This window comes from Carcharhinus amblyrhynchos, chromosome 3, assembly GCF_965287045.1.
Source record: "Carcharhinus amblyrhynchos chromosome 3, sCarAmb.v2.hapA, whole genome shotgun sequence".
Taxonomy (NCBI): domain Eukaryota; kingdom Metazoa; phylum Chordata; class Chondrichthyes; order Carcharhiniformes; family Carcharhinidae; genus Carcharhinus; species Carcharhinus amblyrhynchos.
The window spans coordinates 129718842-129744684 of NC_137326.1; the positions used below are offsets into that span (position 1 = coordinate 129718842).

The 25843-nt window shown below is 44.6% G+C and overlaps 1 protein-coding gene across 1 annotated transcript in view; it reads left to right on the forward strand.

The window, feature by feature from the left end:
- The window catches only part of LOC145341129 (mediator of RNA polymerase II transcription subunit 12-like protein), a 564757-nt gene that overhangs the window by 59799 nt on the left and 479115 nt on the right, over positions 1–25843 (forward strand). The window contains 2 exon segments of the mRNA XM_080186002.1: positions 14375–14485; positions 21707–21979. Of these exon segments, the coding sequence (XP_080042128.1) occupies positions 14375–14485; positions 21707–21979 (384 nt within the window).

The following is a 25843-nucleotide window of genomic DNA, read 5'->3' on the forward strand; positions in this document are numbered from 1 at the left end:
TTCTCTAACCATCCCCCGCACGCTGTCGCCCACTCCCCCAAATTGTCGGTCCTTCCCCTCACGTCTAGGTGACCCTCTTGTAAACGGTGCCACTGTGATGGCGACCACTGTATATCCGGTGACGGGGGACGTCCCGGAGAAAACGCTCGCTCAGAACGTGCTAATCTATTAAAATGAGCTTGCTGCTGCCCTGTGGCATGTTTCTCGCCACTCTGCCAGTGAGGGGCCAGTGATATTGGAACTCAGAAACTTGCTGGTACGAATCCTGCTCTGTAGGATTTGAGCGTGTGTCGCCATTGCCACAGATGGAGAGTGCAGGCTCAAAATGGCACCTCGTTGTCTTGGAATATTTTTACGGCAGTGGTGGATAAATTCTTGGTAAGCAAGGGAGGTAATAGGAACAGGCCCTTCAGCCCACAATGTTGTGCCGAACATGATGCCAAATTGAACTAATCCCTTCTGTCTGCCCTTACTCTACATCCCTCTATTCTTTGCATGTTCATGTACTTATCTAAAAGCCTCTTAAAGGTCCCTAACATATCTGCCTGCACCACCACACCTGGCAACGCATTCCAGACACCTAGCACACTCTGTGTAAAAAAAAAAACTTGCCCCTCACATCTCCTTTGAACTTTCCCCCTCTGACCTTAAATGCATGCCCCCCCGCTAGAATTAGATATTTCAAGTCTGGGGGGAAGATTCTGCCTCTCATAATTTTTTAGACTTCTATCAGGTCTCCCCTCAGCCCCCACCAGTCCAGAGACAGCAACTCTAGTTTGTCCGGCCTATCCTTATAACTTATACCCTCTTGTGCAGTTTTGGGCGCCGCACCTGCGCAAAGATATTTTGGCCTTGGAGGGAGTGCAGAGGAGGTTTACTAGGCTGATACCGGAGTTGAGGGGGTTGAGCTATGAGGAGAGGCTGAATAAACTAGGCTTGTACTCGTTAGAGTTTAGAAGAATGAGGGGAGATCTCATTGAGACGTATAAGATGATGAATGGGATGGATAGGATAGAGGTGGAGAGACTCTTCCCGCTTAAAAAAGACAGTAGGACTAGGGGGCACAGCCTCAAGATAAAGGGGGGGGGGGGCGGTTTAGAACGGAGTTGAGGAGGAACTTCTTTACTCAAAGGGTGGTGAATCTCTGGAATTCTCTGCCCGCTGAAGTGGTGGAGGCTGCCTCGCTAAATATTTTTAAGACGCGGGTTGATGGGTTTTTGATAGGAGAGGGGATTAAGGGTTATGGGGAGAGGGCGGGAAGGTGGAACTGAGCCACGACAGATCAGCCATGATCTTATTGAATGGTGGGGCAGGCTCGAAGGGCTAGATGGCCTACTCCTGCTCCTATTTCTTATGTTCTTATGTTCCAATCCAGAATGCATCCTCATAAACCTCTTATAGAATCATAGAATCATACAGTGCAGAAAGAGGCCCTTCGGCCCATCGAGTCTGCACTGACCACAATCCCACCCAGGCCCTACCCCCATATCCCTACATATTTTACCCGCTAATCCCTCTAACCTAAGCATCCTAGGACACTAAGGGACAATTTTAGCATGGCCAGTCGACCTAACCCACACATCTTTGGACTGTGGGAGGCACCTGGAGGAAACCCATGCAGGCACGAGGAGAATGTGCAAACTCCACACAGACAGTGACCCGAGCCGGGAATCGAACCCGGGTCCCTGGAGCTGGGAAGCAGCAGTGCTAACCGCTGTGCTACCGTGCCGCCCGTACCGTGCACCCTCTCCAAAGCCTTCACATCCTTCTAAGGTTTTAATTTAATGCATCTTCACATGCTTTCCTTTGGGGGTCAGTGGGGAAGTGGTGGGACTATTCCCGTGATGATTTTAAGCCAGTTGAACTGGGTCATGCATGTTCATTCCATGCCTGATGAATGAGGGGTAGGGGTGGAGCCTTGAACCCGAAATATCAGGCCCAGGGATGGGGATGCTACCACTCCACCAGAGGATCTTCTCACAGACAGATGCGTGCACACTGCGAAGTTCAATGGGAAAAGATTCTGCTCAACATTTCTATAGCAGCTTGACATCGTGCATGATCTTTAACCATCAAGTTGCGTTGGCCATGCTAAATTCTCCCTCAGTGTATCCAAACGGGCATTGGAGTATGGAGACCGGGGTATTTTCACAGGAACTTCACTGCCGCGTGATGCAGTGCATAAGACCACTTGTGACACTAATAAATAAACTTCAAACAAGCTACTGCCTTTTTGAGAGGGAGTAGTGGAGTTAGATTGTGGATTAATTTTATGTTTCTTTGTGAGGGAATCTTGTGTTGTGCATAAACCTGAGACGATTTTAATTGCAAATATGATTTTATTTATCTTTAGTGACTTTTATGTTGGGAACAGTCACCATCTGTGACCACACCATGGCAACGCAGTCTGCTGTGCCAGTGTTTCACACTGGATTGAGGAGAGATGGGAAGGAGGTCAGCAATATTCAGTAGACCGTGGAGGAACACAGTTGTTGTAAATTCTCTACCAGGAAAGGGCAATTACAGACACTCGGTTAGAGAGGTTTTGGTAAGAATTGGACAAGGGCAAGAATGGAAAACAGCCAGTAAAGCATCAGACGCCTGTTATACATTTTGCCCCATACTTCGTACCGGCAACTCCAGTTGAACTGGATGTCATGTGTATCACGTAATGGGCAACAAAGTGACTGAAGTGATTTGATTTATAATTGTCACTCATATTAGTATACAGTGAAAAGTATTGTTTCTTGGTGCTCTATACAACAAAGCATACCATTCATAGCGAAGCAAATGAGAGAGTGCAGATTGTAATGTTACAGTCATAGCTGGGGTATAGAGAAAGATCAGCTTAAAGTGAGGTAGGTCCATTCAAAAGTCTGATGGCAGCAGGGAAGAAGCAGATTTTGAGTCAGTTGGTAGACTTTTGTATCTTTTTCCTGGCCAAAAGAAGGTGGAAGAAAGAATATCTGGGGGGTGTGGGATCCTTGATTACACTGGCTGCTTTTCCGAGGCAGTGGGAAGTGTAGACAGAGTCAATGGGTGGGAGGCTGGTCTGTGTGATGGATGTTCTGTCTGTTTGGCACGTCAGCCCATGACTCATTTCATCCTGCTTCTGTTATGTGGAATTTGGTGATTAGATTTTCCAGGAATGGAAGTCGAGAGAGCTAGCAATCTCAGGAGGGAACTGGATAAATATTTGGAAGGAGGGAGGGGATTTTGGATTGCAGTACTCCTTTACAGGTGGTGTACTGCCTACGGTGGCCATGATACCGCATGTCAGAAAAGTCTGCAAAATCTGGAGTTTTAAAGGCAAAATGAAATGTAGCCAATTGTAGTTTGCTTTGGAAGAGGAAAAAAAAAACAAGCAAGTGTTCTAAATTGACGGCAATTGTTTCCTTGGGGTCACATTTCAAAGGAACCAGAGTCAAACAAAGAACAAAGAACAACCCAGCACGGGAAACAGGCCCTTCGGCCCAACGAGCCCACGCCGCTGCATCCTCCTACACCTACCCTGCCCTGCGTGTCTGCGAGTGGACCCCCTAACTTAGCCAGATTCAGGGGAGAATAGTCAATTTGGTAAACCAATCAGCCTAAGAGCACATCTTTGGGGTGTGGGAGGAAACCGAAGCGCCCGGAGGAAACCCATGCAACCACAGGGAGAATGCGCAAACTCCCACAGACACAGGCCCAAATCCATGTATCTGCACAGCCAGCAGTGATAGTCACTGAGCTGTTGCGGCACCCGTCTACTGGTCCAGGATCAAGCACACACACTGACACGAAGTACTAGGCCACTCCTGGAACCTCCAAGAGCAGCCCACGCACGACCCACCGTGTGCATGCCCCTCGTTTGACAACAAGGTGGACCGCCACCTGCGGAATAAAAAGACAAAAATGTTAACATGTAAGTCTGCATTTCTGGTGTCTCCCGAGGGTCTGACCCTATTTAATACCCCCTACTATAACCCTCCATCCTTGTTTCGCTCATGTGTCTATCTAAGTAAACCTTAAACAAGTCCAACGTGCCTGCCTCCACCACCCTACTCGGTAGCGCGTTCCATACCCCCACAACCCTCTGCGTGAAGAACCTTCCTCTCATATCCAAATTATACTTCTCCCCCCTCACCCTTAGATCATGACCTCTCGTAATTGTACCCAATCTAGGGAGCAGCTTATCACTATTGACTCTATCTATTCCCTTCAGTATCTTATATACTTCTATCATGTCTCCCCTTAATCTCCGTCTTTCCAAGGAGAAAAGTCCCAGTTTCTCCAACCTTTCCTCATAACTCAGTCCTTCCATGCCAGGCAACATCCTGGTAAACCTCCTCTGCACCCTCTCCAGAGTCTCCACGTGCTTCCGGTAGTAAGGTGACCAGAACCGGACGCAGTACTCCAAATGCGGTCTAACCAACGTTCTGTACAACTGAAGCATTAGACGGCAGCTCCTATACTCTATACCCCTTCCTGTAAAGGCTAGCATTCCATAAGCTTTCCTCACAACCTTCTCTTGTGTCGCAACCTTCATAGACTTGTGAACCTGCACTCCCAGGTCCCTCTGTATTTCTATACTCCTAATCGGTCTACCTTTTATCATGTAGCTCCTCTCTGCATTATTCCTGAAGGAGTGTAAGGTAATTGTTCACAATTTTGTATACAGACAAATAGTTTGATGCAAATTGCATGTGATTTATTTACCTAATTAATTCTTAATCCCTTCAAGGCACATGGGCTTTGCAGACTAGGCTAGCATTTATTGTCCCCATCCCTAATTGCCCTTGAGAAGGTGGTGGTGAGCTGACTTCTTGAACCGTAGGTGTGGGTAAACCCACAGTTTGGTTAGAGTGGGAGTTCCAGGATTTTGACCCAGCGACAGTGAGGGAAAGGCGATATATTTCCAAGTCAGGATGGTGAGTGCCGTGGAGGGGAACCTCCAGATGGCAGTGTTCCTGTGCATCTGCTGCCCTTGCCCTTCTAGATTAAGAAGAGCAATCTCAGTTGAAAAGATGTTTGGAAGGTGCTGCCTCAGGAGCCTTGGTGAGTTCCTGCAGTGCATCTTGTAGATGGTGCACACAGTTGCCACTATGTGACTCAGGTAGAGGAAGTGAATGTTTGTGGAACTGATGCCAATTAATCAAGCTGTCTAATTTGTCCTGGATGGTGATGAGCTTCTTGACTATACTTCAGTGAGTGTCCAGTTGACTCTAAAGCACTTTGAGAATCCAATATCAATTGCAAGTGTCTTTGTCTTTGACTTCCTCAAGAGAAATACTTGGGTTCCTAAGAGTGGCCTGAGTGCAATGAGAAACCATCATGCTCCATTACAGTCACAAGACAACTAGCAAAGAGGATGGTCATCAGCTTATCCTGGTTGATCCGTCCAGCCCCATGTTGCAGCCACTATTTATTCCTGAAATGATTCACGCAGTTTTCACCACCGCTCTTTATTCCATGTACTGATCACACTTGTTGAAAGAGAGCATCCATAGATACTCTCCATCATTGTCTTTTACAAACTGGAACCTGTGTCCCATTGTGCTAACCCTGACAATTTGAGTTAAAGTAATTTTCTTCAATTCCCTTTTCTGTACAACAATTACTGCGTACGATGTATCAGATCACTCTTGTGGCCTTTCACACTCAGGGCGAAATGCCCAAGATTCTCCTGTCCCTTTTCACTTGTTGCTCGGGATCGCTCTTGCGGTTTTCCTCAGCAGCGTCCCCAACGTTTGAATGTCGCACTGACCAGAAGTGAATGTAATTTTTCAAGCTGTGCTCTGCCTAGAGGACTCGTGTTTGATTGTGACTTCTGCCTGCTGGAGTGACGGTGTTCCTGGGAAGAGAGATCTCCTTTTCTGCCTGCCCTCCGTGCAGGTTAACAGAACACACTGCGCGCTTCATAACTGAGCCCGTTGTTTAATTCAGCCATTCGTGGGACACGGGTGTCACTGTCAATCTTGTTGGTAAAACAATTAAACGAAACCAAATAAACATCCTGTTAGCCTTTCTGGCAAAATAATTAAACCAAAATAGAATAACTGAGGGACAAATCAAAATGGGCGGTCCTCAAAAGAAGGGAAGCCCTCGAAACAAACGCCAAGGTAGAAATGAAACTTAAAGCATCAAACTAAAATGTGATTAAAGGGATCGACAGTGCACCCCGATCTCTGCAGTGCCCAGCAGGCGCAGGAAGCCTCAACAGGGCCCTCCGATACTGCACGCTCTCGCTCAAGACCAACATTTATTACCCATCCCTGATCGCCCTTGAGGTGGTAGCGGTGAGCTGCCTTCCATTGAACTGCTGCAGTCCCTACAGTACTTTTAAATAGAGAGTTCTAGGATTTTGATCATGTGAACGAATAGTGATTTCATTCCAGGTCAGTATGGTGTGTGATTTGGAGGGGATTTTTGGAGGTAGTGATGTTTCTGTGCACCCGCTATCCTCGTCCTTCTGTGTGGTAGAGGTGATGAGATGATGGGAGGTGCTGTTGAAGGAGTCTTGGTGAGATGCTGCCGTGTATCCTGTTTCCAGACAATGTGACGGAAACCACTCATGCTGGTGAATAAGCCCTGGAATGAAGAGCTTGTCATATGGTTGAGGAGTGGTTGAGGACTCTGGGTCTGTACTCGCTGGAATTTAGATGTCACAAGCCAGGAGATTTTGCCCCATATTGGAATGTTTTAAGAACCGATCCTTCATTTACTTGGCATTTTTTTTTACATGGATTAGATTGGCCCATTAGAAATTTGCTTAATCCTTTTGAAGCTAGAGTTAACATCAACTTCATTTAAGTTTTACAACATGGTAAGCCATTAATTTATTTTCTGTACCATATCGTACTGTTCAGCCACCACAGTCTATTCACTTGCGGAACTTCCTAGTGTTGGCAATAACACAATGTTGGATCAAGAAAGGTACTGAGAGAAATTTACAAATGGTTTTGTGCAGACGAGATATCATGTGGCCATTCTAATTCTTCATCATGTATTTCCTTTTTTGATTATCCCTTGATTCTAGCAGATGAAACTCTCTTGGGTTTTGCAGCCCCAGGTCAGCTCTAGGCAGAGGACAGGAGCCTTGCATCTGCAATACAATGTGTGCAGACGACTGTAGAGGCTCTGTCTGGACATTCATTTGGCAGTGTCCCAAATGCGTGACCTCTAGACGGGCAAGAGGAACGGAACCATGGGAGCTCCATCTCTTTCAAATTCCCTCCCTTGCCACACCACACCCCTCCCCTGTCACAACATACTGTCACTGCTGGAGCACATTCACCATGTGGACTATGGAAGTTCAGGAAAAAAAACCATATCTCCTCAAGAGCAACTTGAATCTGCAATAAATGCTGGTTTTCTTAATGATGTTCATATTTCCCAGAAAGAATATAAAGAAAATTATAGCCCTTTTATCCTGCTCTCTTGACTTTAACACTGCAGTTTTAAATGCGGGACATAAATGTCAGGGAAGAGTACCGATCTAGTTCAGGGATGCATTCCAAACCTCTGGTAGCACAAGTGATGCTTGTAGCATTTAATAGTTGCTGTTTCTTTTCCCTGTTTGAAAAGTGCTTGTCAATACTGTAGTGAATGGCAATACACATTCTCACATTATTTCCCCTCCTTCTGCTAGCAAAGAGCACCTTTTGGTTTGATTTATTATTATCATGTGTATTGGGATACAGTGAAAAGTATTTTTTTTTGCACGCTATACAGACAAAGCATACTATTCATAGAGTACACATGGGGAGAAGGAAAGGGGAGGGTGCAGAGTATGGTTTATAGTCACAGGGTGTGGAGAACGGTCAGCTTCAAAAGTTTGATGGTAACAGGGAAGAAGCTGTTCTTGAGTCAGGTGGTACGTGGTTTTAGACTTTTGTATCGTTCAAAAACCCAGCTTGCAGGTGCAGCAGGTGGTCAGGAAGGCGAATGGGATGCTGGCCTTCATAGCGAGGGGGATTGAATATAAAAGTAGGGAGGTCTTGCTGCAGCTGTATAGGGCATTGGTGAGGCCGCAGCTGGAGTACTGTGTGCAGTTTTGGGCGCCGCACCTGCGCAAGGATATTTTGGCCCTGGAGGGAGTGCAGAGGAGGTTTACTAGGCTGATACTGGAGTTGAGGGGATTGAGCTATGAGGAGAGGCTGAATAAACTAGGCTTGTACTCGTTAGAGTTTAGAAGAATGAGGGGAGATCTCATTGAGACGTATAAGATGATGAATGGGATGGATAGGATAGAGGTGGAGAGACTCTTCCCGCTCAAAAAAGACAGTAGGACTAGGGGGCACAGCCTCAAGATAAAGGGGAGGCGGTTTAGAACGGAGTTGAGGAGGAACTTCTTCACTCAAAGGGTGGTGAATCTCTGGAATTCTCTGCCCGTTGAAGTGGTGGAGGCTGCCTCGCTAAATATTTTTAAGAAGCGGGTTGATGGGTTCTTGATAAGAGAGGGGATTAAGGGTTATGGGGAGAGGGCGGGAAAGTGGAACTGAGCCACAACAGATCAGCCATGATCTTATTGAATGGCGGGGCAGGCTCGAAGGGCTAGATGGCCTACTCCTGCTCCTATTTCTTATGTTCTTATGTTCTTATCCGACGGAAGAAGCTGGAAGAGAGAATGTCCGTGGTATGTGGGGTCCTTCATTATGCTGGCTGCTTTTCTGATGCAGTGGGAAGTGTAGACAGAGTCAGTGGATGGGAGGCTGGTTTGCGTGATGGACTGTGCTATGTCCACAACCTGTTGTAGTTTCTTGCAGCCTTTGGACAGAGCAGGAGCCATCCCAAGGTGTGATCCAAACAGAAAGAATACTTTCTATGGTGCACCTATAAAAAATTGGTGAGAGTCATGTTGGACATGCAGAATTCCCTTAGCCTCCTGAGAAACTAGAGGTGTTTGTGGGTTTTCATAACTATAGCGTCAGCATGGGGGGGACCAGGGCAGGTTGTTGGTGATCTGGATGCTCTCGCCCTGTGGTCAAAACTGAAAGTTACGGTTGTGACTTTCTTCATATGATTGTTTCTTCTTTTGTTTTTAACGCTGAGGAATTTGTCAAAACTCTCTGAATGGGATGGATTAAGTAGCAGCGGGAGCCCCACTGTGTTACAGAGCCACTTCATGTAGAAGCTGTTGTACAATATGAAGAGCGATGTCAGTGCAAATCAGTTGGAAACTCACAGCTGTTGAGCAAATGAGACTTGAAGAAGGAGCCTTGGCTTCAGTTCCTCTTTTTGAAACCAAACCGTTAACAAAGAATTATTATTAACTAACTTTTTGTTTGTGCGTCTCTCTCTCTCTCTTGCTCTCTCTCATTCATTGGTTTCACCTTTAATGGAACATGTTTGTTTAAACAGTGTTTTGTTGACTCAGAGGGATGGGGGAGGGGTGATTTGCTGAATTATGACTCTGTGTTTAACCAGAAAACATTAGGATCTCCCAGTGATCCTGCCTGTTGGATTGCCGTGCCCCAATTAAATTTGTTCAAGTTGGGACTTTTACACTATTTCCCATCCTCATCACGTGCCTTTTAAAACACAAACATTTGAAAGCATTTCTTGGAAATGATTGTTTCTCAATTTCTTTGGATGGTGATTATGCCTTGCAATATTGGTAGCAAATGTGTTAAATGTTTTCATAAAATTGGGGGGGTAGTGTAGAAGTGGGGGTTGGGGGAAATGGCAGTAGAATGCTAACATACTTGGTAATCCAGTGGCCCAGGCTAATGCACTCTGGGGACATGGGTTCAAATCCCACCACAGCAATGGCCGAATTTAAACTCAATTAATAAAATCTGGAAATGAAAACTAGCCTCAGTAAGTGCGAATGCCGTAAAAGTCCACCTGGTTCATTAATGTCCCTGAACGAAGGAAGTCTGCTGTCCTTACCTGGTCTGGAGGAATGTGATTGATTCTGGACAGCTTTGAAATGACTGAACAAACCACCCAGTTCAAAGGGCAATTAGGGATGGGCAAGAAATGTTGGACGTACCAATGGCACCCACGTCCTGTGAAAGAATGGGATGTTCTTTCATGGACATGAAAAAATAAATAAGATAAAGAAGAGGCAATTTCTTTTCCAACCCTGAGAGAGAGTTAATCCCCTTTGGATGGTCATGTTAGTGAGTTTGTATGAATATTGCATTGCCGAGGTTTCAATTTCCATACTTTTTAAATTCTGTGCACGTGATTGTAGTTTCATCACCTTTTTTCCTCATCACCACCCCTCCAAATCCCAACCACAACCCCTGGAAAAGTAGAACATGACTTCTTGTTTTCGAGGCAAGAAACATATTGCCTTTGTCCCTCTGGAGCCCGTGGCTATGAGCCACATGTGGGCACGCATTGCTGTTTGAGCTGATGACCATGCCAGTGTAAAACATGACCTAATTCAGCTTGTGAGGTTGATCTGTAAGGTATTGATGCAATGAAGTGAAAATTAGGAAAGTAACAGACTATCCTCTCCCCCGTGTGCTGGACTACAGCAGATTACATTGCGGAGAGTATAAATAAGTTCCAAGAGATAGTTACCAACTCCTTCCCGGGCCTTTTTGATGGTTTTGTTTTGTACAACGTGCTGCATTTATATCCATCTCTGTTCAGATAAATATTCTAAAGGTGCGTGTAATTGCTGCACGCGTTAAGTTCTGCCACAGTAACCTGTTCCAGTATCATCCCAAGTGTTACCCCTGACCCCCACACACAGCGAGAATAATTAATACCAGAAAGATTAAGGCCGCAATTCTCTGTCCGTTCACACCCCACTGCCAGTAAGGACAGAGAATTTGGCAGTCAGCCAAATCTTCGCACTCTGCAGTGGGACGAGAGAATCCCACTGGCGTGGACGTCGGAGAATTCCGGACTTTGTGTAAAATTTTCATACGTCACATTCAGGTTTTTCTGCTTTTTTGTTCCCGTAATCACTCTTTTGTCAGTCCAAGTACCCTCCCCTTCTGCACAGATGTGCACTTCCTTCCTGCAGCTGTCTTTGACTCCATGACCTTACTGACATTGTCTTATGCTTCAAGCTGCTTGGAGGTAGAGAGAAGATACCACACCACCAATCACTGGACTGAGTCCTCAGTCCTGACTGCCGATTGAGCTGAATCCAGAATTCCCCTTAAAAATGTAAATGCTTAACTATAGGAATATTCTCTGAATATTCTGTCAACATGGTTACTATACTTGCCATCATTGCTATGTTCCTCTACTACCCTTCCTCCTCTGTGTCATTCCCAACCCTTGCCGTCTCTTTACCTGCATCCTACTTTCAAACCTGTGCTGGGGGCGGGAGCATGGGAGGAAAAAAAGCATTCGTTGGCTTGATTGACAACTCTATCCCTGCTGTCTGAAACCACTGTGTTTCTCTGTCATTTCTCCTTCCCTCTTTCTGTCCAACCCCAAGAATCTCACTGCTCCCACTCACTACCCCAACGCTCAGCTCCCACATTTGTCCGTTGTCCTCAGAGGCCCATAGTAACTGAAGCCGGTTGTGGAAGGGGCTGCTGGTGGCTGGTAACAATAATGAGCTGTGAAGGACAGTCAGAACTGTCATTTACGAGTGTCATAAACAACCAGCTGTGAATGGCAGTGGGTGGATGAACAGCACTATGAGATGGAAGACATGTGAAAGACAAGTAGAGTTGGGTGTCCCACCTGGTTTCTGGAAGATTGAAAGGTATAACAGTAGAATCCATAGAATCCCTACAGTGCAGAAGGAGGCCATTCGGCCCATTGAGTCTGCACTGACTCTCTGAAAGAACATCTTACTCCGATCTACCCTCCTGCCCTATCCCTGTAACCCCTCGCATTTACTATGGCTAAACCCCCTGACCTACGCACCTTTGGACACTAAGGGGACTTTATCACGTCCAGTCCACTTCACCTGCACAGCTATGGACATGAAGGAGCAACTTAGCATGGCCAGTCCACCTAACCTGCACATCTTTGGACTGTGGGAAGAAACTGGAGCACCCGGAGGAAACCCACGCAGACACGGGGAGAACGTGCAAAGTCCACACAGACAGTGACCCGAGGCCAGAATAGAACATAGGCCCCTGGTTCTGAGAGTCAGCAGTGCTAATATATAATAATTCTGAAGTTCGTGACACAAGAAAATTAGTGTGCAATATAGATGACTTTTCATATGTATCTATTATTTATTATCGTGCTATCTTCTATAATGTTGTTATGTCAACATTTTTGTCTACTTCTCAAAAGAGAATTCCATGTTCAACTCTGTCAACAGTGGCCTTCCACAGGTCAGACCTCAGCCTAGTAATTTGGGGGTGTGTTTGCTCCTCTGTATCTCCCAAAAGTTGAATCTTTAACACCAACATGTGTGAATGTCCTTTATCCTGAGACTAACATCCACTTGAAGTTCTTTCAATATTTGGAAAACATTTTGGTGACTGATTTTTCATATCCTATCTCGGGCAGTTTTCTGTTTGAAATGTACTATTTAAATGTGTGTTGCCTTTATCGTCATTCTACTTTTCAACTCGCCTCTCTCTTTGGTCTTTGCCCTGGTTCCTTTTGTGGGGGAAATCCCACAGGCAATTTACCAGCAGTGTAATATTTTCAACATGTGGATCCATGCTGTGCCTGAATCACACTTTATTTCCTAATGTTGTGTCTTTATTTTGGAGGAAAAGTCATACAATTGCCTAATTATGTCCGTAATGACCCAGTTTAGAATCTAAATTACAATGTCAAGTTTGATATCACTTAAGTGCTTCCACTCTCCTTTTCCACCTCCAGCGTAGATTGCAATTGCTAAAAATTTCACTTGTTTTTTTGTTTGGAGCTTTCCTTATTTGTCCTTTGAAGTGAAGATGACCAGTTCATCATCTGGGATGTTTGGTAAGGTTCCAGTGGGCACATCGGTGACTGCTGGGGTTGACCAACACCCTGGAAGGTTCTGCTGCAAATAGGCCTGGATGCTTAGCATGCCAGCTAGGCCGAGCACCTCAGTGTCTGGTAATTTTTAAAAGTTCATTTGTGGGACATGGGCGTCACTGGCTAGCCAACATTTATTGTCCATCTCTGGTTGCCCGAGGGCAGTTGAGGGCCAAGCGCATTGCTGTGGCTATGGAGCTACATGTAGAACAGATCAAGTAAGGATGGCAGATTTCCTTCCCTAAAAGGCGTTAGTGAACCAGGTGGGTTTTTCTGACAATCGACAATGGTTTCTGGGTCATCAGTAGATTCCTAATTTCAGATTGTTTTTCATTGAATTCAAATATCACCATCTGCCGTGGCGGGTTTCGAACCCAGGTCCCAGAACATTCCCCTCCCCATGGCCATCGCCTCCCCATTTTGTCCCATCATCTGATTTTCAGAAGCTTCGGTAGACCCTCAAGTGAAAATGATGAATGTCGTGACATAATGCTGGTACACAGTCCAAGCCTGGCATGCATAGATCAGAGTGGGTGGACTAATGCTGTATTGACTTTCAGTTTGGAAGGCAGATTCACTCCCCTTCATTTCCAGACTGATGTTTGAAGCCTATTGGAAATTACATTTGCTTTGACAATTCTTTCTTGTCGCCAATATAGCCAGCTCAAGAGTTGCCCTTCTCGAGATGACTGTGTAACTGAATGCTGTGTGAAGTTGTATTGATAAATCTGTGTTGACGTTGAATGATCCATTAGCTTTCATGTTGTTACGCCAAAGCAGTCAATTAAATTCAGTAGCTTGAATTGCATCATTTTTTCCCTCCATCTTAAGCAGGACCATTTATTAACTGTGTCGTTGGGAGGATTTGTTTTTAGGCAGCCATAGATATTGGTACATTTGCATTTCCATAATGTATATTCATATTTTAGAGAATCTTAGAATCCCTACAGTGCAGAAGGAGGCCGTTCAGCCCATCGAGCCTGCATTGACCACAATCCCACCCATGGCCCTATCACCATAACCCCATGCATTTACCCTAGCTAGTCTCCCTGGCACCAAAAGGCAATTTAGCATGGTCAGTCCACCTAACCGGCACATCTTTGGAGTGTGGGAGGAAACTGAAGCACCCGGAGGAAACCCATGCAGATATGGGGAGACTGCGCACAGACAATGACCCAAGCCGGGAACTCACCTTCAGTCTCTGGCACTCTGAGGCAGCAGTGCTAACCACCATGCTGCCCAAACTTCTTTTCGTCTTGAAGATTAGCACGTCACAAATGGCTCTGACTAAACCCTGCCATACTTCTTGTGCACTTCTACAAGTCTTGTGAGATATGCTGCAAGTATATGCGTTGCAAGTTCTTGCTACTTGGGGGGGAGAATGTTGGGATTGATGTTGCTTGGCATCACTGTAAAACACAATACATCGACTTGCTTAGCACGAGGAGCAAAAAAAAAACTAATTTTAACTTGCACACATGTCATGTTGCAGGATGGGATGTTGGAGCGACATGAGTATTTGACCTGGATCCTTGATGTCCTAGAAAAGGTCAGACCAACAGATGACGAACTACTTAAGTTGCTGTTGCCACTCATGCTCCAGGTAAGCAACATGAGTATTTACCCTTTCCTCATTTTTAGACAGTTTTTTTTATGTATGTAGCTGGAATTAAAGAAAGTAGAATAAAGGAAGACTTTAAGGCTGAACTAGTTTGGAGTTAGGGATTCTTGGCTCCAAATTAGTGACCTACCTCTACAGCATTTGTAACAAAAAAAATTCCAGAGCAATTTTTGTTGTTTGATGAACATTGCATCAAAACTAAACAATATTTGGTGATAAAATGTTCTCAGGTTTTGTTAACTTGAGATTTAAAATGACACAAATTCATAGTTATGCCTTTACAGTGAAAGGATAACTTCTTGAGAATTTTTCAGAGGGCTTTCTGCAACAGTTGATATGACTGTAGCCTTGCCTGCATTTAATAAACAGCTACATTACTTGCATTGAAGTGGACCAACCTTTCAGTGTTGTCCAAAAGAAGGTCAACTCAATTCAGAAAATGGGGTGACCTTAAATGTTGCCAAACCGCGAGTTGTTATTGAAGCATTTAGAGTCGTAGAGTTTACAGCATGGAAACGGGTCCTTCGGCCCAACTTGTCCATGCCGCCTTTTTGTTTTAAAACCCCAAAGCCAGTCCCAGTTACCCATATTTGGCCCATATCTCTCTATACCATTCTTACCCATGTAACCATCTAAACACTTTTTAAAAGACACAATTGTACCCGCCTCTACTACTATCTCTGGCAGCTTATTCCAGACACTCACCACCCTCTGTGTGAAAAAATTGCCCCTCTGGATCCTCTCCCCTTTCACCGTAAACCTATGCCCTCTAGTTTTAGATTCCCCTATCTTTGGGAAAAGATATTGACTATCTAGCTGATCTGTGCCCCTCACGATTTTATAGACCTCTATAAGTTCACCCCAAGGCTCCTGCACTCCAGAGAAAAAAGTTCCAGTCTATCAAACTTCTCCTTATAACTCAAACCAAGTCCCAGTAGCATCCTAGTAAATCTTTTCTGCACTCTTTCTACTTTAATAATATCCTTTCTATAATAGAGTGACCAGAATTGTACACATTTGCTCCCATCCCATGTTAAAATGTTGCTGAAAATTTCTAACGAGCTTCCCTTTGAGTTTGCTTAGTCATAATGTACAGTTGTGGCTGAGCACAAGCACTTTATGGCTGCATTAGGATCCAGTTCAGTTTGTGACACTGAAAGGCTCCTCTATACCCGGTGGTATTAGTTCTGTGTCCACTGAATTTGGAAGTTCAATTTGGTTCCAGACAGGGAGCTCATTGCCATTCTGTCCTTCATCTGTCAACAATTGTCCTGAGGCCTTGCTGAGGGATGGCAGGGTAGACCGATCTGGGAAATGAAAAATTCATAGTCTTCCTGTGAACCAAGGCTTGATGGATCAAGTAGGAAAAGAGCAAAACTGCTGAAAAATCCAATGCTGTGTTGATCGGTGTGTTAACAATGGCAATGGAACTCTATCAAATTCTCAGCACTGACAAGCATCGCTGAAACGAGTAGGAAAAAATAGAATCTTAAATTCAGAGTTAAAGATTTATTACTTTTCTTGTTCTAGGTATGTTACTTAAAATTATTTGATGAGTATCTATATAGTCATAAGACCATAAGATTTGGAGCAGGATTAGGCCATTTGGCCCATCGAGTCTGCTCTGCCATTCAATCATAGCTGATATGATTCTCATTCCCATTCTCCCCATAACCCTTAATCCCCTTATTCATCAAGAACTTATCTACCTTTGTCTTAAAGACACTCAATGACCTGGCCTCCAAAGCCCTCTACGGCAATGAGTTCCACATATTCACCACCCTCTGGCTGAAGAAATTCCTCCTCATCTCAGTTTTAAAGGAGCGTCCCTTCACTCTGAGGTTGTGCCCTTGAGTTCTAGTCTCTCCCACCAATGGAAACATCCTCTCCATATCCACTCTATCTAGGCCTGACAGTATTCCGTAAGTTTCAATTAGATGAGAACATAATAAGAACATAAGAAATAGGAGCAGGAGTAGGCCATCTAGCCCTTCGAGCCTGCCCCACCATTCAATAAGATCATGGCTGATCTGAAGTGGATCAGTTCCACTTTCCCGCTTTCTCCCCATAGCCCTTAATTCCCTTGTCTATCAGAAATCTATCTACCCATGACTTAAATATATTCAGCGAGGTAGCCTCCACCACTTCAATGGGCAGACAATTCCAGAGATTCACCACCCTTTGAGTGAAGAAGTTCCTCTCAACTCTGATCTAAACTGCGCCCCCCTTATATTGAGGCTGTGCCTTCTAGTTCTGCTATCCTTTCTAAGTGGGAAGAATCTCTCTACCTCTACCCTATCTAGCCTCTTCATTATCTTGTAAGTCTCTATAAGATCCCCCCTCATCCTTCTAAACTCTAACGAGTACAGACCCAGTCTATTCAATCTCTCCTCATAAGCTAACCCCCTCATCTCCGGTATCAGCCTGGTGAACCTTCTCTGTACTCCCTCCAAGGCCAATATACCCTTTCGCAAATGCGGCGACCAAAACTGCACACAGTAAATCTCCCCTTCATCCTTCTAAACTCCATCGAGTATAGTCCCAGACTCCTCAACTGCTCCTCATAGGACAAACCTTCATTCCTGGGATCATTCCTGTGAACCTCCTCTGCGCCCATTGTCATGATTTAAAAATGTAGATACTGATACTTATGTCAATCTGCATTCGTAGAGCCTGTACTTCTGCACCTGATTGGCTGAAATGGCATGCTTTGAACTACTACAACTTAGAGTTGGACATCTAGTGAACTAGTTGATAGACAAATAGCAAACAGGAACAAAATTATGTGAAATTGCGAGGCAGTAGACAACTACCACTAGCTAGAGTGGAATTGAACTAGAACCAGTTAAATTGTTCTGAGTATTGAACAATCCTTTGTGCTTCCATCTTGCTTTCAGTAGCTGTAAATGGCAGAACCCCAAGGAGCATTAACATCCAGAGGGATCTGGGTGTGTAGGTCCACAGTTCCCTCAAAGTGGCAACACAGATGGCCAAGATAATTAAGAAGGCATGTGGCATGCTTGCCTTCATTGGTCAGGGCATTGAGTACAAGAGTTGGGAAATCATGTTGCAGCCACATAAAACCTTGGTTTTGGAGTATTGTGTGCAGCTCTGGTTTCCACACTACCTGAAGGACGTGGAAGCTTTGGAGAGAATGCAAAGAAGGTTCACCAGGATGTTGCCTGGTCTCAAAGATGTTGACTGTGAGGGGAGAACATGCAAACTGCGCACAGACAATGACCCAAGCCGGGCATCGAACCCAGGTCCATGGCACTGTGAGGCAGCAGTGCTAACCACTATGTCACTGTGCCGCCCATAAGTTCAAGGTAAGAGGGGGAAATTTTAAGGGAGAAATGCAGGGGAGGTTTTTTGCGCAGTGTGTGTGTGCCTGGAACACATTGGAACCAGAGGAGGTGGTGGAAGCAGGCACATGAGCAACATTTAAGAAGCATCTGGATAGATACATGAATTGAAAGGGAATAGAGAGATATGGACTGAGTAAGGGCAGAAGGTTTTTTTTGTAGTTTAGTTGAGGCATTATGATTGGCACAGGCTTGGAGGGCTGAAGGGCCAGTTCCTGTGCTGTACTTTTATTTGTTCTTTGACGTGGTACTAAAGACAAGGTTTCTAACATTATTGAGCACATTACAGAAGGAACATCATCACCAGACTTGCCCAGAGTCACCTTTGTGTGACTCTGATTGGAAGTTTTGCCTCTGCCATCAAAGCCTTTTGCAGATGTCTGGGATCTATGCAAACAGGACGAGTGACTGTATCTTAACCAACCATCAGATTGTAGAATTGTTAACGTGCAGTGCTGGGTCTGAACCAGATGGTGCGAGTTGGAATGCTGAACTCAATGTCAAATTGGTTCAGATAGATAAACAGAGAGGGAAAGAATGATTGGATTAAGAGTTCAATAAAAAGAGACAAAAGGAAAAAGTGCAAAAAGAAGAAATTTCAATTAAGTTTTCAATCTCGAGCAGCAATAACCACGTTATATTTATATAGCACAGGCAATGTCCCAAGGCACTTCACAGGAGCCAGACTCGAATTCTGTGTAATAAAGTCGATGCAGCCTTATTATTATTAGCGTTTTGCATGTGTGGATTTCAGCCTCCACAATGTTTAAACAGGAACGGGCTGGAGAGCATTGTAAACAGCTAATGAACAGTGCATGTTGTTAGTTAGACCAGTACTGGGCTGTTAAATTTCCATGAACCACGACAGATTGTTGCAAATGGTGCGGTGCCTTCCACAGAGCATCTGGAAGCAGGGCAAGCGGCTGTGTCTCTTTTCGACAACTAACTACATCATATTTTGCGAATAAATAATACTGAGCACTATTAGCGTAGGTTAGCTTGAAGGTAAAGCTTAAATAAAAGTTTAGTCATTCGTCACAAGTAGGCTTACATTAATACTGCAATTATTGTGAAAATCCCCTAGTGAAAATTTCTTGCGTCTGTTCGTGTGCACTGCGTGAGAATTTAGCATTGCGAGAATTTACGTACATTATGGCCCAAGGTTCTTTGTCAGTCTGATGGACTGAAACACCAAAAAGGAAAGGTACAGTTGACCTCTTTCACAATCTAATGCAACAAAGCACGGTGAGTGTAGGTTTTGCAATAGGAAGGCTGTGAGATCCTCTGTAAGTGGTTAGTTTAGACACGAGTTATTTAAAAAAAATTGCTACTTAAAGCCAAATTCCAATTTCCAATTGGATTCACACATTTTCAATCATGTACAGCCTTTTGATTTAATATTCTATGGCGTCAGTGATGGTGATTTCAAACTTCACCCATCCCCAATGCTATTATTGAGTCGTTCTCTACCATTTTTTTGCAAAGTTGGCAGTTCTAAGTTTAAAATTTATATGCATGTCCTGAACTCCATTCTTCAAACCCCTACTCTTCATAGGATCCTACAGTACAGAAGGAGGCCGTTCAGCCCATCGAGTCTGCACCAATCACAATCCCATGCAGCCCCTATTCCCATAACCTCACACATTTACCCGGCTAATCCCCCTGACATTAAGGTCAATTTAGCACGGCCAGTCAACCTAACCCGCACATCTCTGGACTAGAGCACCCAGAGGAAACCCACGTAAACATGGGGAGAATGCTCAAACTCCGCCCAGACGATGACCTGAGGCCGGAATTGAACCCGAGTCCCTGGTGCTGGGAGGCAGCAGTGCTAACCACCGTGCCACCAGTGGACCATGTTAAACATCACAGCTATCGTCTATAATTGCACTCCAGATCTCAGCCTAAGCAAAACCACAGGAGATTTTTTTTTAACTTTTCCAAGCATTATCACCTGCTCCTCCGCGAACCTCCACATGATATAATTATAGCAGGCAAACTCAACTTCTTAGGTGGATATGACCTTTTGGTGTTTTGGAATAGGCTGCAATTAGTTCATGGCTTTGAATAGCAATCAGGTGATGTATTTCTAGCAAGCTACCAATCTTCACAGCTATCAGAACTCATGGACACTTGTCTCAATCCCTGTATAAAATACAGTGTGGGAACAGGTGACTACTTGTGTCATTGCTTGTTGCTGCTAATTTGGTTCTCATTATCCTTCTATATGAAATGAAACTACGAAAAGACTTAAGAACTGTGACTGTTAGAAAGTTACTCCAGAGATGGGCCGGTAAGTAATTAACCTATTGTCTAGACCCAGTATCAAACCAGGTCCTTGCTATGGGGTTTTAACTTTGACAGATTATAATCTGCTGTGTACTTTAAGAAAATAATCATTTTTTGAGATGTACGCATCATTCAACCAACATTTCCCATCCATGATTGCCTTGAGGAGGTGGTGATGGTGGGTTGCCTTCTTGAGCAGTGGAACTGATGTAACTGAGTATCTTTCTGGACTGCTTCAGAAGGCAGTTAAGTGTCAATCATGCTGATGTGAAACAGGAACCACACACAGGCCAGTGTGGGTAAGAACGGCATGTCCGGTCCCCAAAAAGTATGAATGGCTTGTATGTGTTTTTCTGACTGTTGACAACTTTGGCATCCCATTTACTGATCCCAGAATTTTATTTCCACGTTTGAGTTTTAAACCGTTTCGATTCCCAAACCGCCATGACGGGCTTCAGACCAGCTAAGGGGGAGCAGGTTTAGGACTTAGTTGAGGAGGAACTTCTTCTCACAAAGAGTTGTGAATCTGTGGAATTCCCTGCCGGGTGAAGCAGTTGAGGCTACCTCATTGAATGTTTTTACGGCAAGGATAGATGGATTTTTGAACAGTAAAGGAATTAAGGGTTATGGTGAACGGGCGGGTAAGCGGAGTTGAGTCCACGGTAAGATCAGCCAATGTCTTACTGAATGGTGGAGCAGGCTCGAGGGGCCAGATGGCCTACTCCTGCTCCTAGTTCCTATGTTCTCTGAATTATTATTGCAAGCCTCTCCGTATTTCTACTCTGGTAACATAACCATTACTTGTGGATAGGTATATTTGAGTACAAACTAGGGATGAGCCTCTTTTTTCCTTCGTTCTTTGCCATTACAACTATCTCACTTGATTCCTGGTGGGTTAGGTGGATTGGCTGTGCTCAGTTGCCCCTTAGGGTCAGGGTGATTGGCAGGGTACAGTAAGTTTAAGCTTATTTATTGTCGCAAGTAGGTTTACAGTAACGCTGCAATGAAGTTACTGTTAAAATCCCCTAGTGTGGGGTTACGGGGAGCAGGTCTGGGTGGGATTGCTGCCAGTGCAGGATGGATGGGCCGACTGACCTCTTTTTTTGTGGTTCTGTGATTCTAGGTACGTGTTTTATTTAGATTAGACAGGATCTCAACTCAAGGCATTAATGCGAAATACTGCGGGTGCTGGAATCTGAAACAAAAACAGAAACTGCTGGAAAATCTCAGCAGGTCTGGCGGCATCTGTGGAGAGAGAATAGAGCGAATGTTTTGAGTCCAGATGACCCTTCATGCTGCGGCTGTTCAGAACCTTAGTCAGGCTTCATTTGGAGTATTGTATACAATTCTGGTCACCGCACTACCAAAGTGGATAGGGTTTCAGTTCAGGCAGGCAACACGATCGGCGTGGGCTTGGAGGGCTGAAGGACCTACTCCTGTGCTGTATTCTTTTTGTTTGAGGCATAGCAGGCAGAAAAATTGTTCTAATCTCGTAGGTTATTACAAACATGATCCACCCCCATCCCAATGATCGATCCTTTCTTTCTTTCAGTATTCGGAAGAGTTTGTTCAGTCAGCCTATCTGTCTCGTCGCCTTGCGTATTTCTGTGCCAGGAGGCTCTCTGTTCTTCTCAGTGAAAGCGCATCCAACCTGGTTCCTGCACATTCGCCTCACATGATCATTGGACCAAATACCGCTCCTCTGGCTGCTCCCAGCCCCGCTGCTCCTGCTGTAGTGATGAGTCCGGTGCAGTCGGCCTTCTCGGATTTCCATTCGTGCCCGCAGCATCGTCCTTTAGTTTACGGCCTGAGCTGCATGTTGCAGGTGAGCGACTCCTCAAAACCGTTTGGCGAAACTGTGTCGTGACTGTCGTGAATTTTTTTTTTTTGATTTTCCGCAGATTGCTTTTGGAAAAACTAATTGCATCCGTTTAGGACAACGGGTGGATGGAAAGGGGAAATTGCGTTGAAGTTGTGGTTAAGCTTTAGCCGCCAATCCCAGCCCTGACCTATGGCTGGGGTTCTCCAGTCCTGCTGCAATAAATGGGGGACTGGAGAACCCCAGCCATAGGTCAGGGCTGGGATTGGCAGCTAAAGCTTAACTACAACTTCAAAGCAAGTTGTCCCCTCTCGCTGGCAGCGGTGGCGCCGGGACTGGAGAATTCTGGCCAAGGTGTTTTGTTTCTCAGAGCGTACGGGTGTCAATTGCAAGGTGTTTATCGGCCATCCCTAGTTGCCTTTTGAGAAGGTGTCGGTGAGCCATTTTGAACCACTGCAGAATGTGTGGGGAAGATACGTTCAGTGCTGTTAGGGAGGGAGTTCAATTGCTGTAATGTTAGTTTGCAGATAACATAAGAACTAAGAGCAGGAGTAGGCCATTTGGCCCCCCCCCCCCGAGCCTGCTCTGCCATTCAGTAAGATCATGGTTGATCTTTTCGTGGACTTGGCTCCGCTTACTCGCCTGCTCACCATGACCCTTAATTCCTTTACTGTTTAAAAATCTGTTTTGGCCTTAAAAACATTCAGCAAGGTCACCTCAACTGCTTCACTGGGCAGGATATTCCACAGATTTGCAACCCTTTGGGTGAAGAAGTTCCTCCTCAACTCAGTCCTCAGTCTGCTCCCCCTTATTTTGAGATGTCCACACACCTCAAGTCGATAGATATCCAATTCTGCCAGCCAGGAGTTAGTTCTGTGCCAATTCTGCTGGGTAATCTTGTTTTGATTTCAGCTGAGAACAGTCACACTGTAATTTTTCTTTTGTAAAATTTGATGTCTGGGTGTGGATGACACTGGCAAGGTTATAGTTATTGCCATGACAAGTGGTAAGCCTTCTCCTTGAACCTTTTCTGTCCTTTTAGTGTGTGACAATTTCTTTTGCACTGAATGGTTCCCTAGACTACTTCAGGGGACATTGCGCTAACAGCATACTGAGATATTGTAGTCATGTACAGAACTGACAGGTTATCCTTTCCCTGAAGGCTATTAATTAATCATTTGGTTGGCGCGACAGTCTTGATCATTTTCCTGATGCTAGCCTATTAATTATCAGGTTTATTGAATTTGGTTTTATTGCCTGTCGTAATGGAAATTGAACTCCCAGATTCTGGTTGCTTGCCAAGTGCTTTATTAAAATCCCACTTGTTAGTTGTACAAAGCGGGGTCCAGTGAACCCCAAATATACTCACTTGCTGAAATTTACAATGATGCAATAATAGCATTGTATTTCAAAGCCCTGAAATACTCCGAGCGGAATTCTCTGGGAGTTTTGCCGTTCTTTGAACTTACTGCGGAAATTTGGAAGACCCCTCCGCCTGATGAGGACTTCAGTGTTCATACTAAACACAAGAGGAGTGAGACTCTCTGCTCACATGTCCAGTCTGTGGTCAGACTAGACCTTGGAGTATGCAGGATGCCAAGTAATAGCATAACTAAAGCCTTATGAATCCATAGAATTTGTGTAAAAATGATTCTAGAGGACAGTGGGTGGTATGTGGGTTGCCAGTACCCCTGTCTGCAGTTGGTTCAGTTTTCAGACGGGATTTTTCCTTTCTCATGTATATGTGCGTCTTGCTCTCGCTTTCTCTCACTCTTGAATTTGCCTTCCCTCCTTCTTCCTTTCCTCGCTCTGAAAAAACTGACCCAATCTCAACTGGCTTCTTAAAGGGACAAGTCCACAGGCTGCCCGTGACTGAGCATTGAAATTAATAATCAAAGCTGAAAGGGGGTGTTAAAATGCCTGATGTGTGAAACCGGACTGTAACACAGGCACGGGGTGGTGAACTATGATTTTGTAACTCACTTTCCATTACTTTGAAGTACTTGCTTCAAGTCTAAATAAGCTTAAAACTTCAATTTTGTGTGAATTTTTTAAAAGATATTATGACCCAGGCCAGAAACTCCAAGTTGGGTGTTTTATGAAGTTAGTCTGGACCCTAAGTTTTTACATTTGAATTTGGCACGGAGTGGGCATAAGATGTTTCACTCCAGGTATGATTCAAGTGACCCACTAAGGAGCTTTTATCAGACAAGGTTTATTCAAGAATATAATTAAAATATAACAAGATTTAACATAACTTTTACCACTTCAGCTTTGTAACATCTGCATTGGATCTTTGATTTTGATTTGATTTGATTTATTATTGTCACAGGTATTAGCATACAGTGAAAAGTATTGTTTCCTATGCTATACAGACAAAGCATACCATAGAGAGGAAACGAGAAAGTGCAGAGTGTAGTTTTACAGTCACAGCTAGGATGTAGAGAAAAATCAACTTCAGACAAAGTAGGTCCATTCAAAAGTCTGATGGCAGCAGCTGTTCTTGAGTCAGTTGGTAGGTGACCTCAGACTTTTGTATCTTTTTCCTGACAGAAGAAGGTGGAAGAGAGAGTGTCCGGGGTGTGTGGGGTCCTTGATTATGCTGGCTGCTTTTCTGAGGGGCAGCAAAAGTGTAGGTGAAGTTAATGGATGGGAGGCTGGTTTGTGTGGTGGACTGAGCTTTGTGTTCTAGAATTTGTTGGATTAAAATTCTGAGGCTTTCCAGTCCTGGAACTTTCAGCACACCTCTGGAGAGAGAGAGAGAGACAGATAGAAACTGATTGCTTTCCTCCGCTCGTTTCTAGCTAGCAACTCCCAGGCAAGAGAATTTTCAACTCCAATAGGAGGGAAAAACAAGATGCTGCTTCCTGTCTCACATTCGAACAGCATCCGAGAAAAATGAAACTAAAACCTTGGACTTTTCTGTGGGTGGGGAGAAAAAACTGACCCCAGGCAGCATCTGACCTGACACTCATGCTCCTCCCAACAATTCCAAAAGGACTGTTCCAGGATACTGCATTAGGCCAGAATAAATATAAATAACATGTCCATTATATTGCTTCAGTAACAATTAGAGGATACCGGCTGCAGGCATTACGGCACCAATAAAATTTTGCAAAGGAAGTGCTTGAAAAGCCTACAATGAAACATGAGTAAAATACATTTCTTAGAGGCACAGTATCGTCACAAAGAACTAATGATCCGACATCAGCGTCATTATCCTAACTGCAATGAAAGGAAATGATGAGCCGATACAACAATCCACTGCCACATTTTAGAGCTTGTCAGATTTATTTATAATACCACAGGGATTATGATAATTGTGTTGACAAATAGGGCTATCTGAGTTTAGTGGAGTAATCTTCAAAGTCACTAGATTTCTCTGGCTGGAATTCTCTGGCCGTTCACGCTGGCTAGATTCTCCAGTCCCGGTGGCAGTGCACTCAATGCCATGGGTTTCCCAGCAGTCTGGGCTGGCTTCAGTTGGAATTCCCGTTGACAGCGGCGAGACCAGAGGATCCTGTTATCAGCAAACAGTGCACTACCTCCCACTGCCAAGAACACCACTGAGAGGGCAGAAAATCTCACCCTATATCGTTTTTTTTCCTCCGATTATTTATTGATTCATCAGCAAATTGGTTTGCTCCTCGTGCTTTCAGAGGTTGTGACAAAGTGCAGATGATTTTGGTCCCCTTATTCGCAAAAGGATATATTGGCCTTGGAGGGAGTACAGAGAAGGTTCACCAGGCTGATACCGGAGACTGGGGGGGTTGTGTGTGGTTAGCTTATGAGGAAAGATTGAGTAGATTGGGCCTGTACTCATTGGAGCTTAGAAGGCTGAGGGGTGATCTTATAGAGACATATAAGATA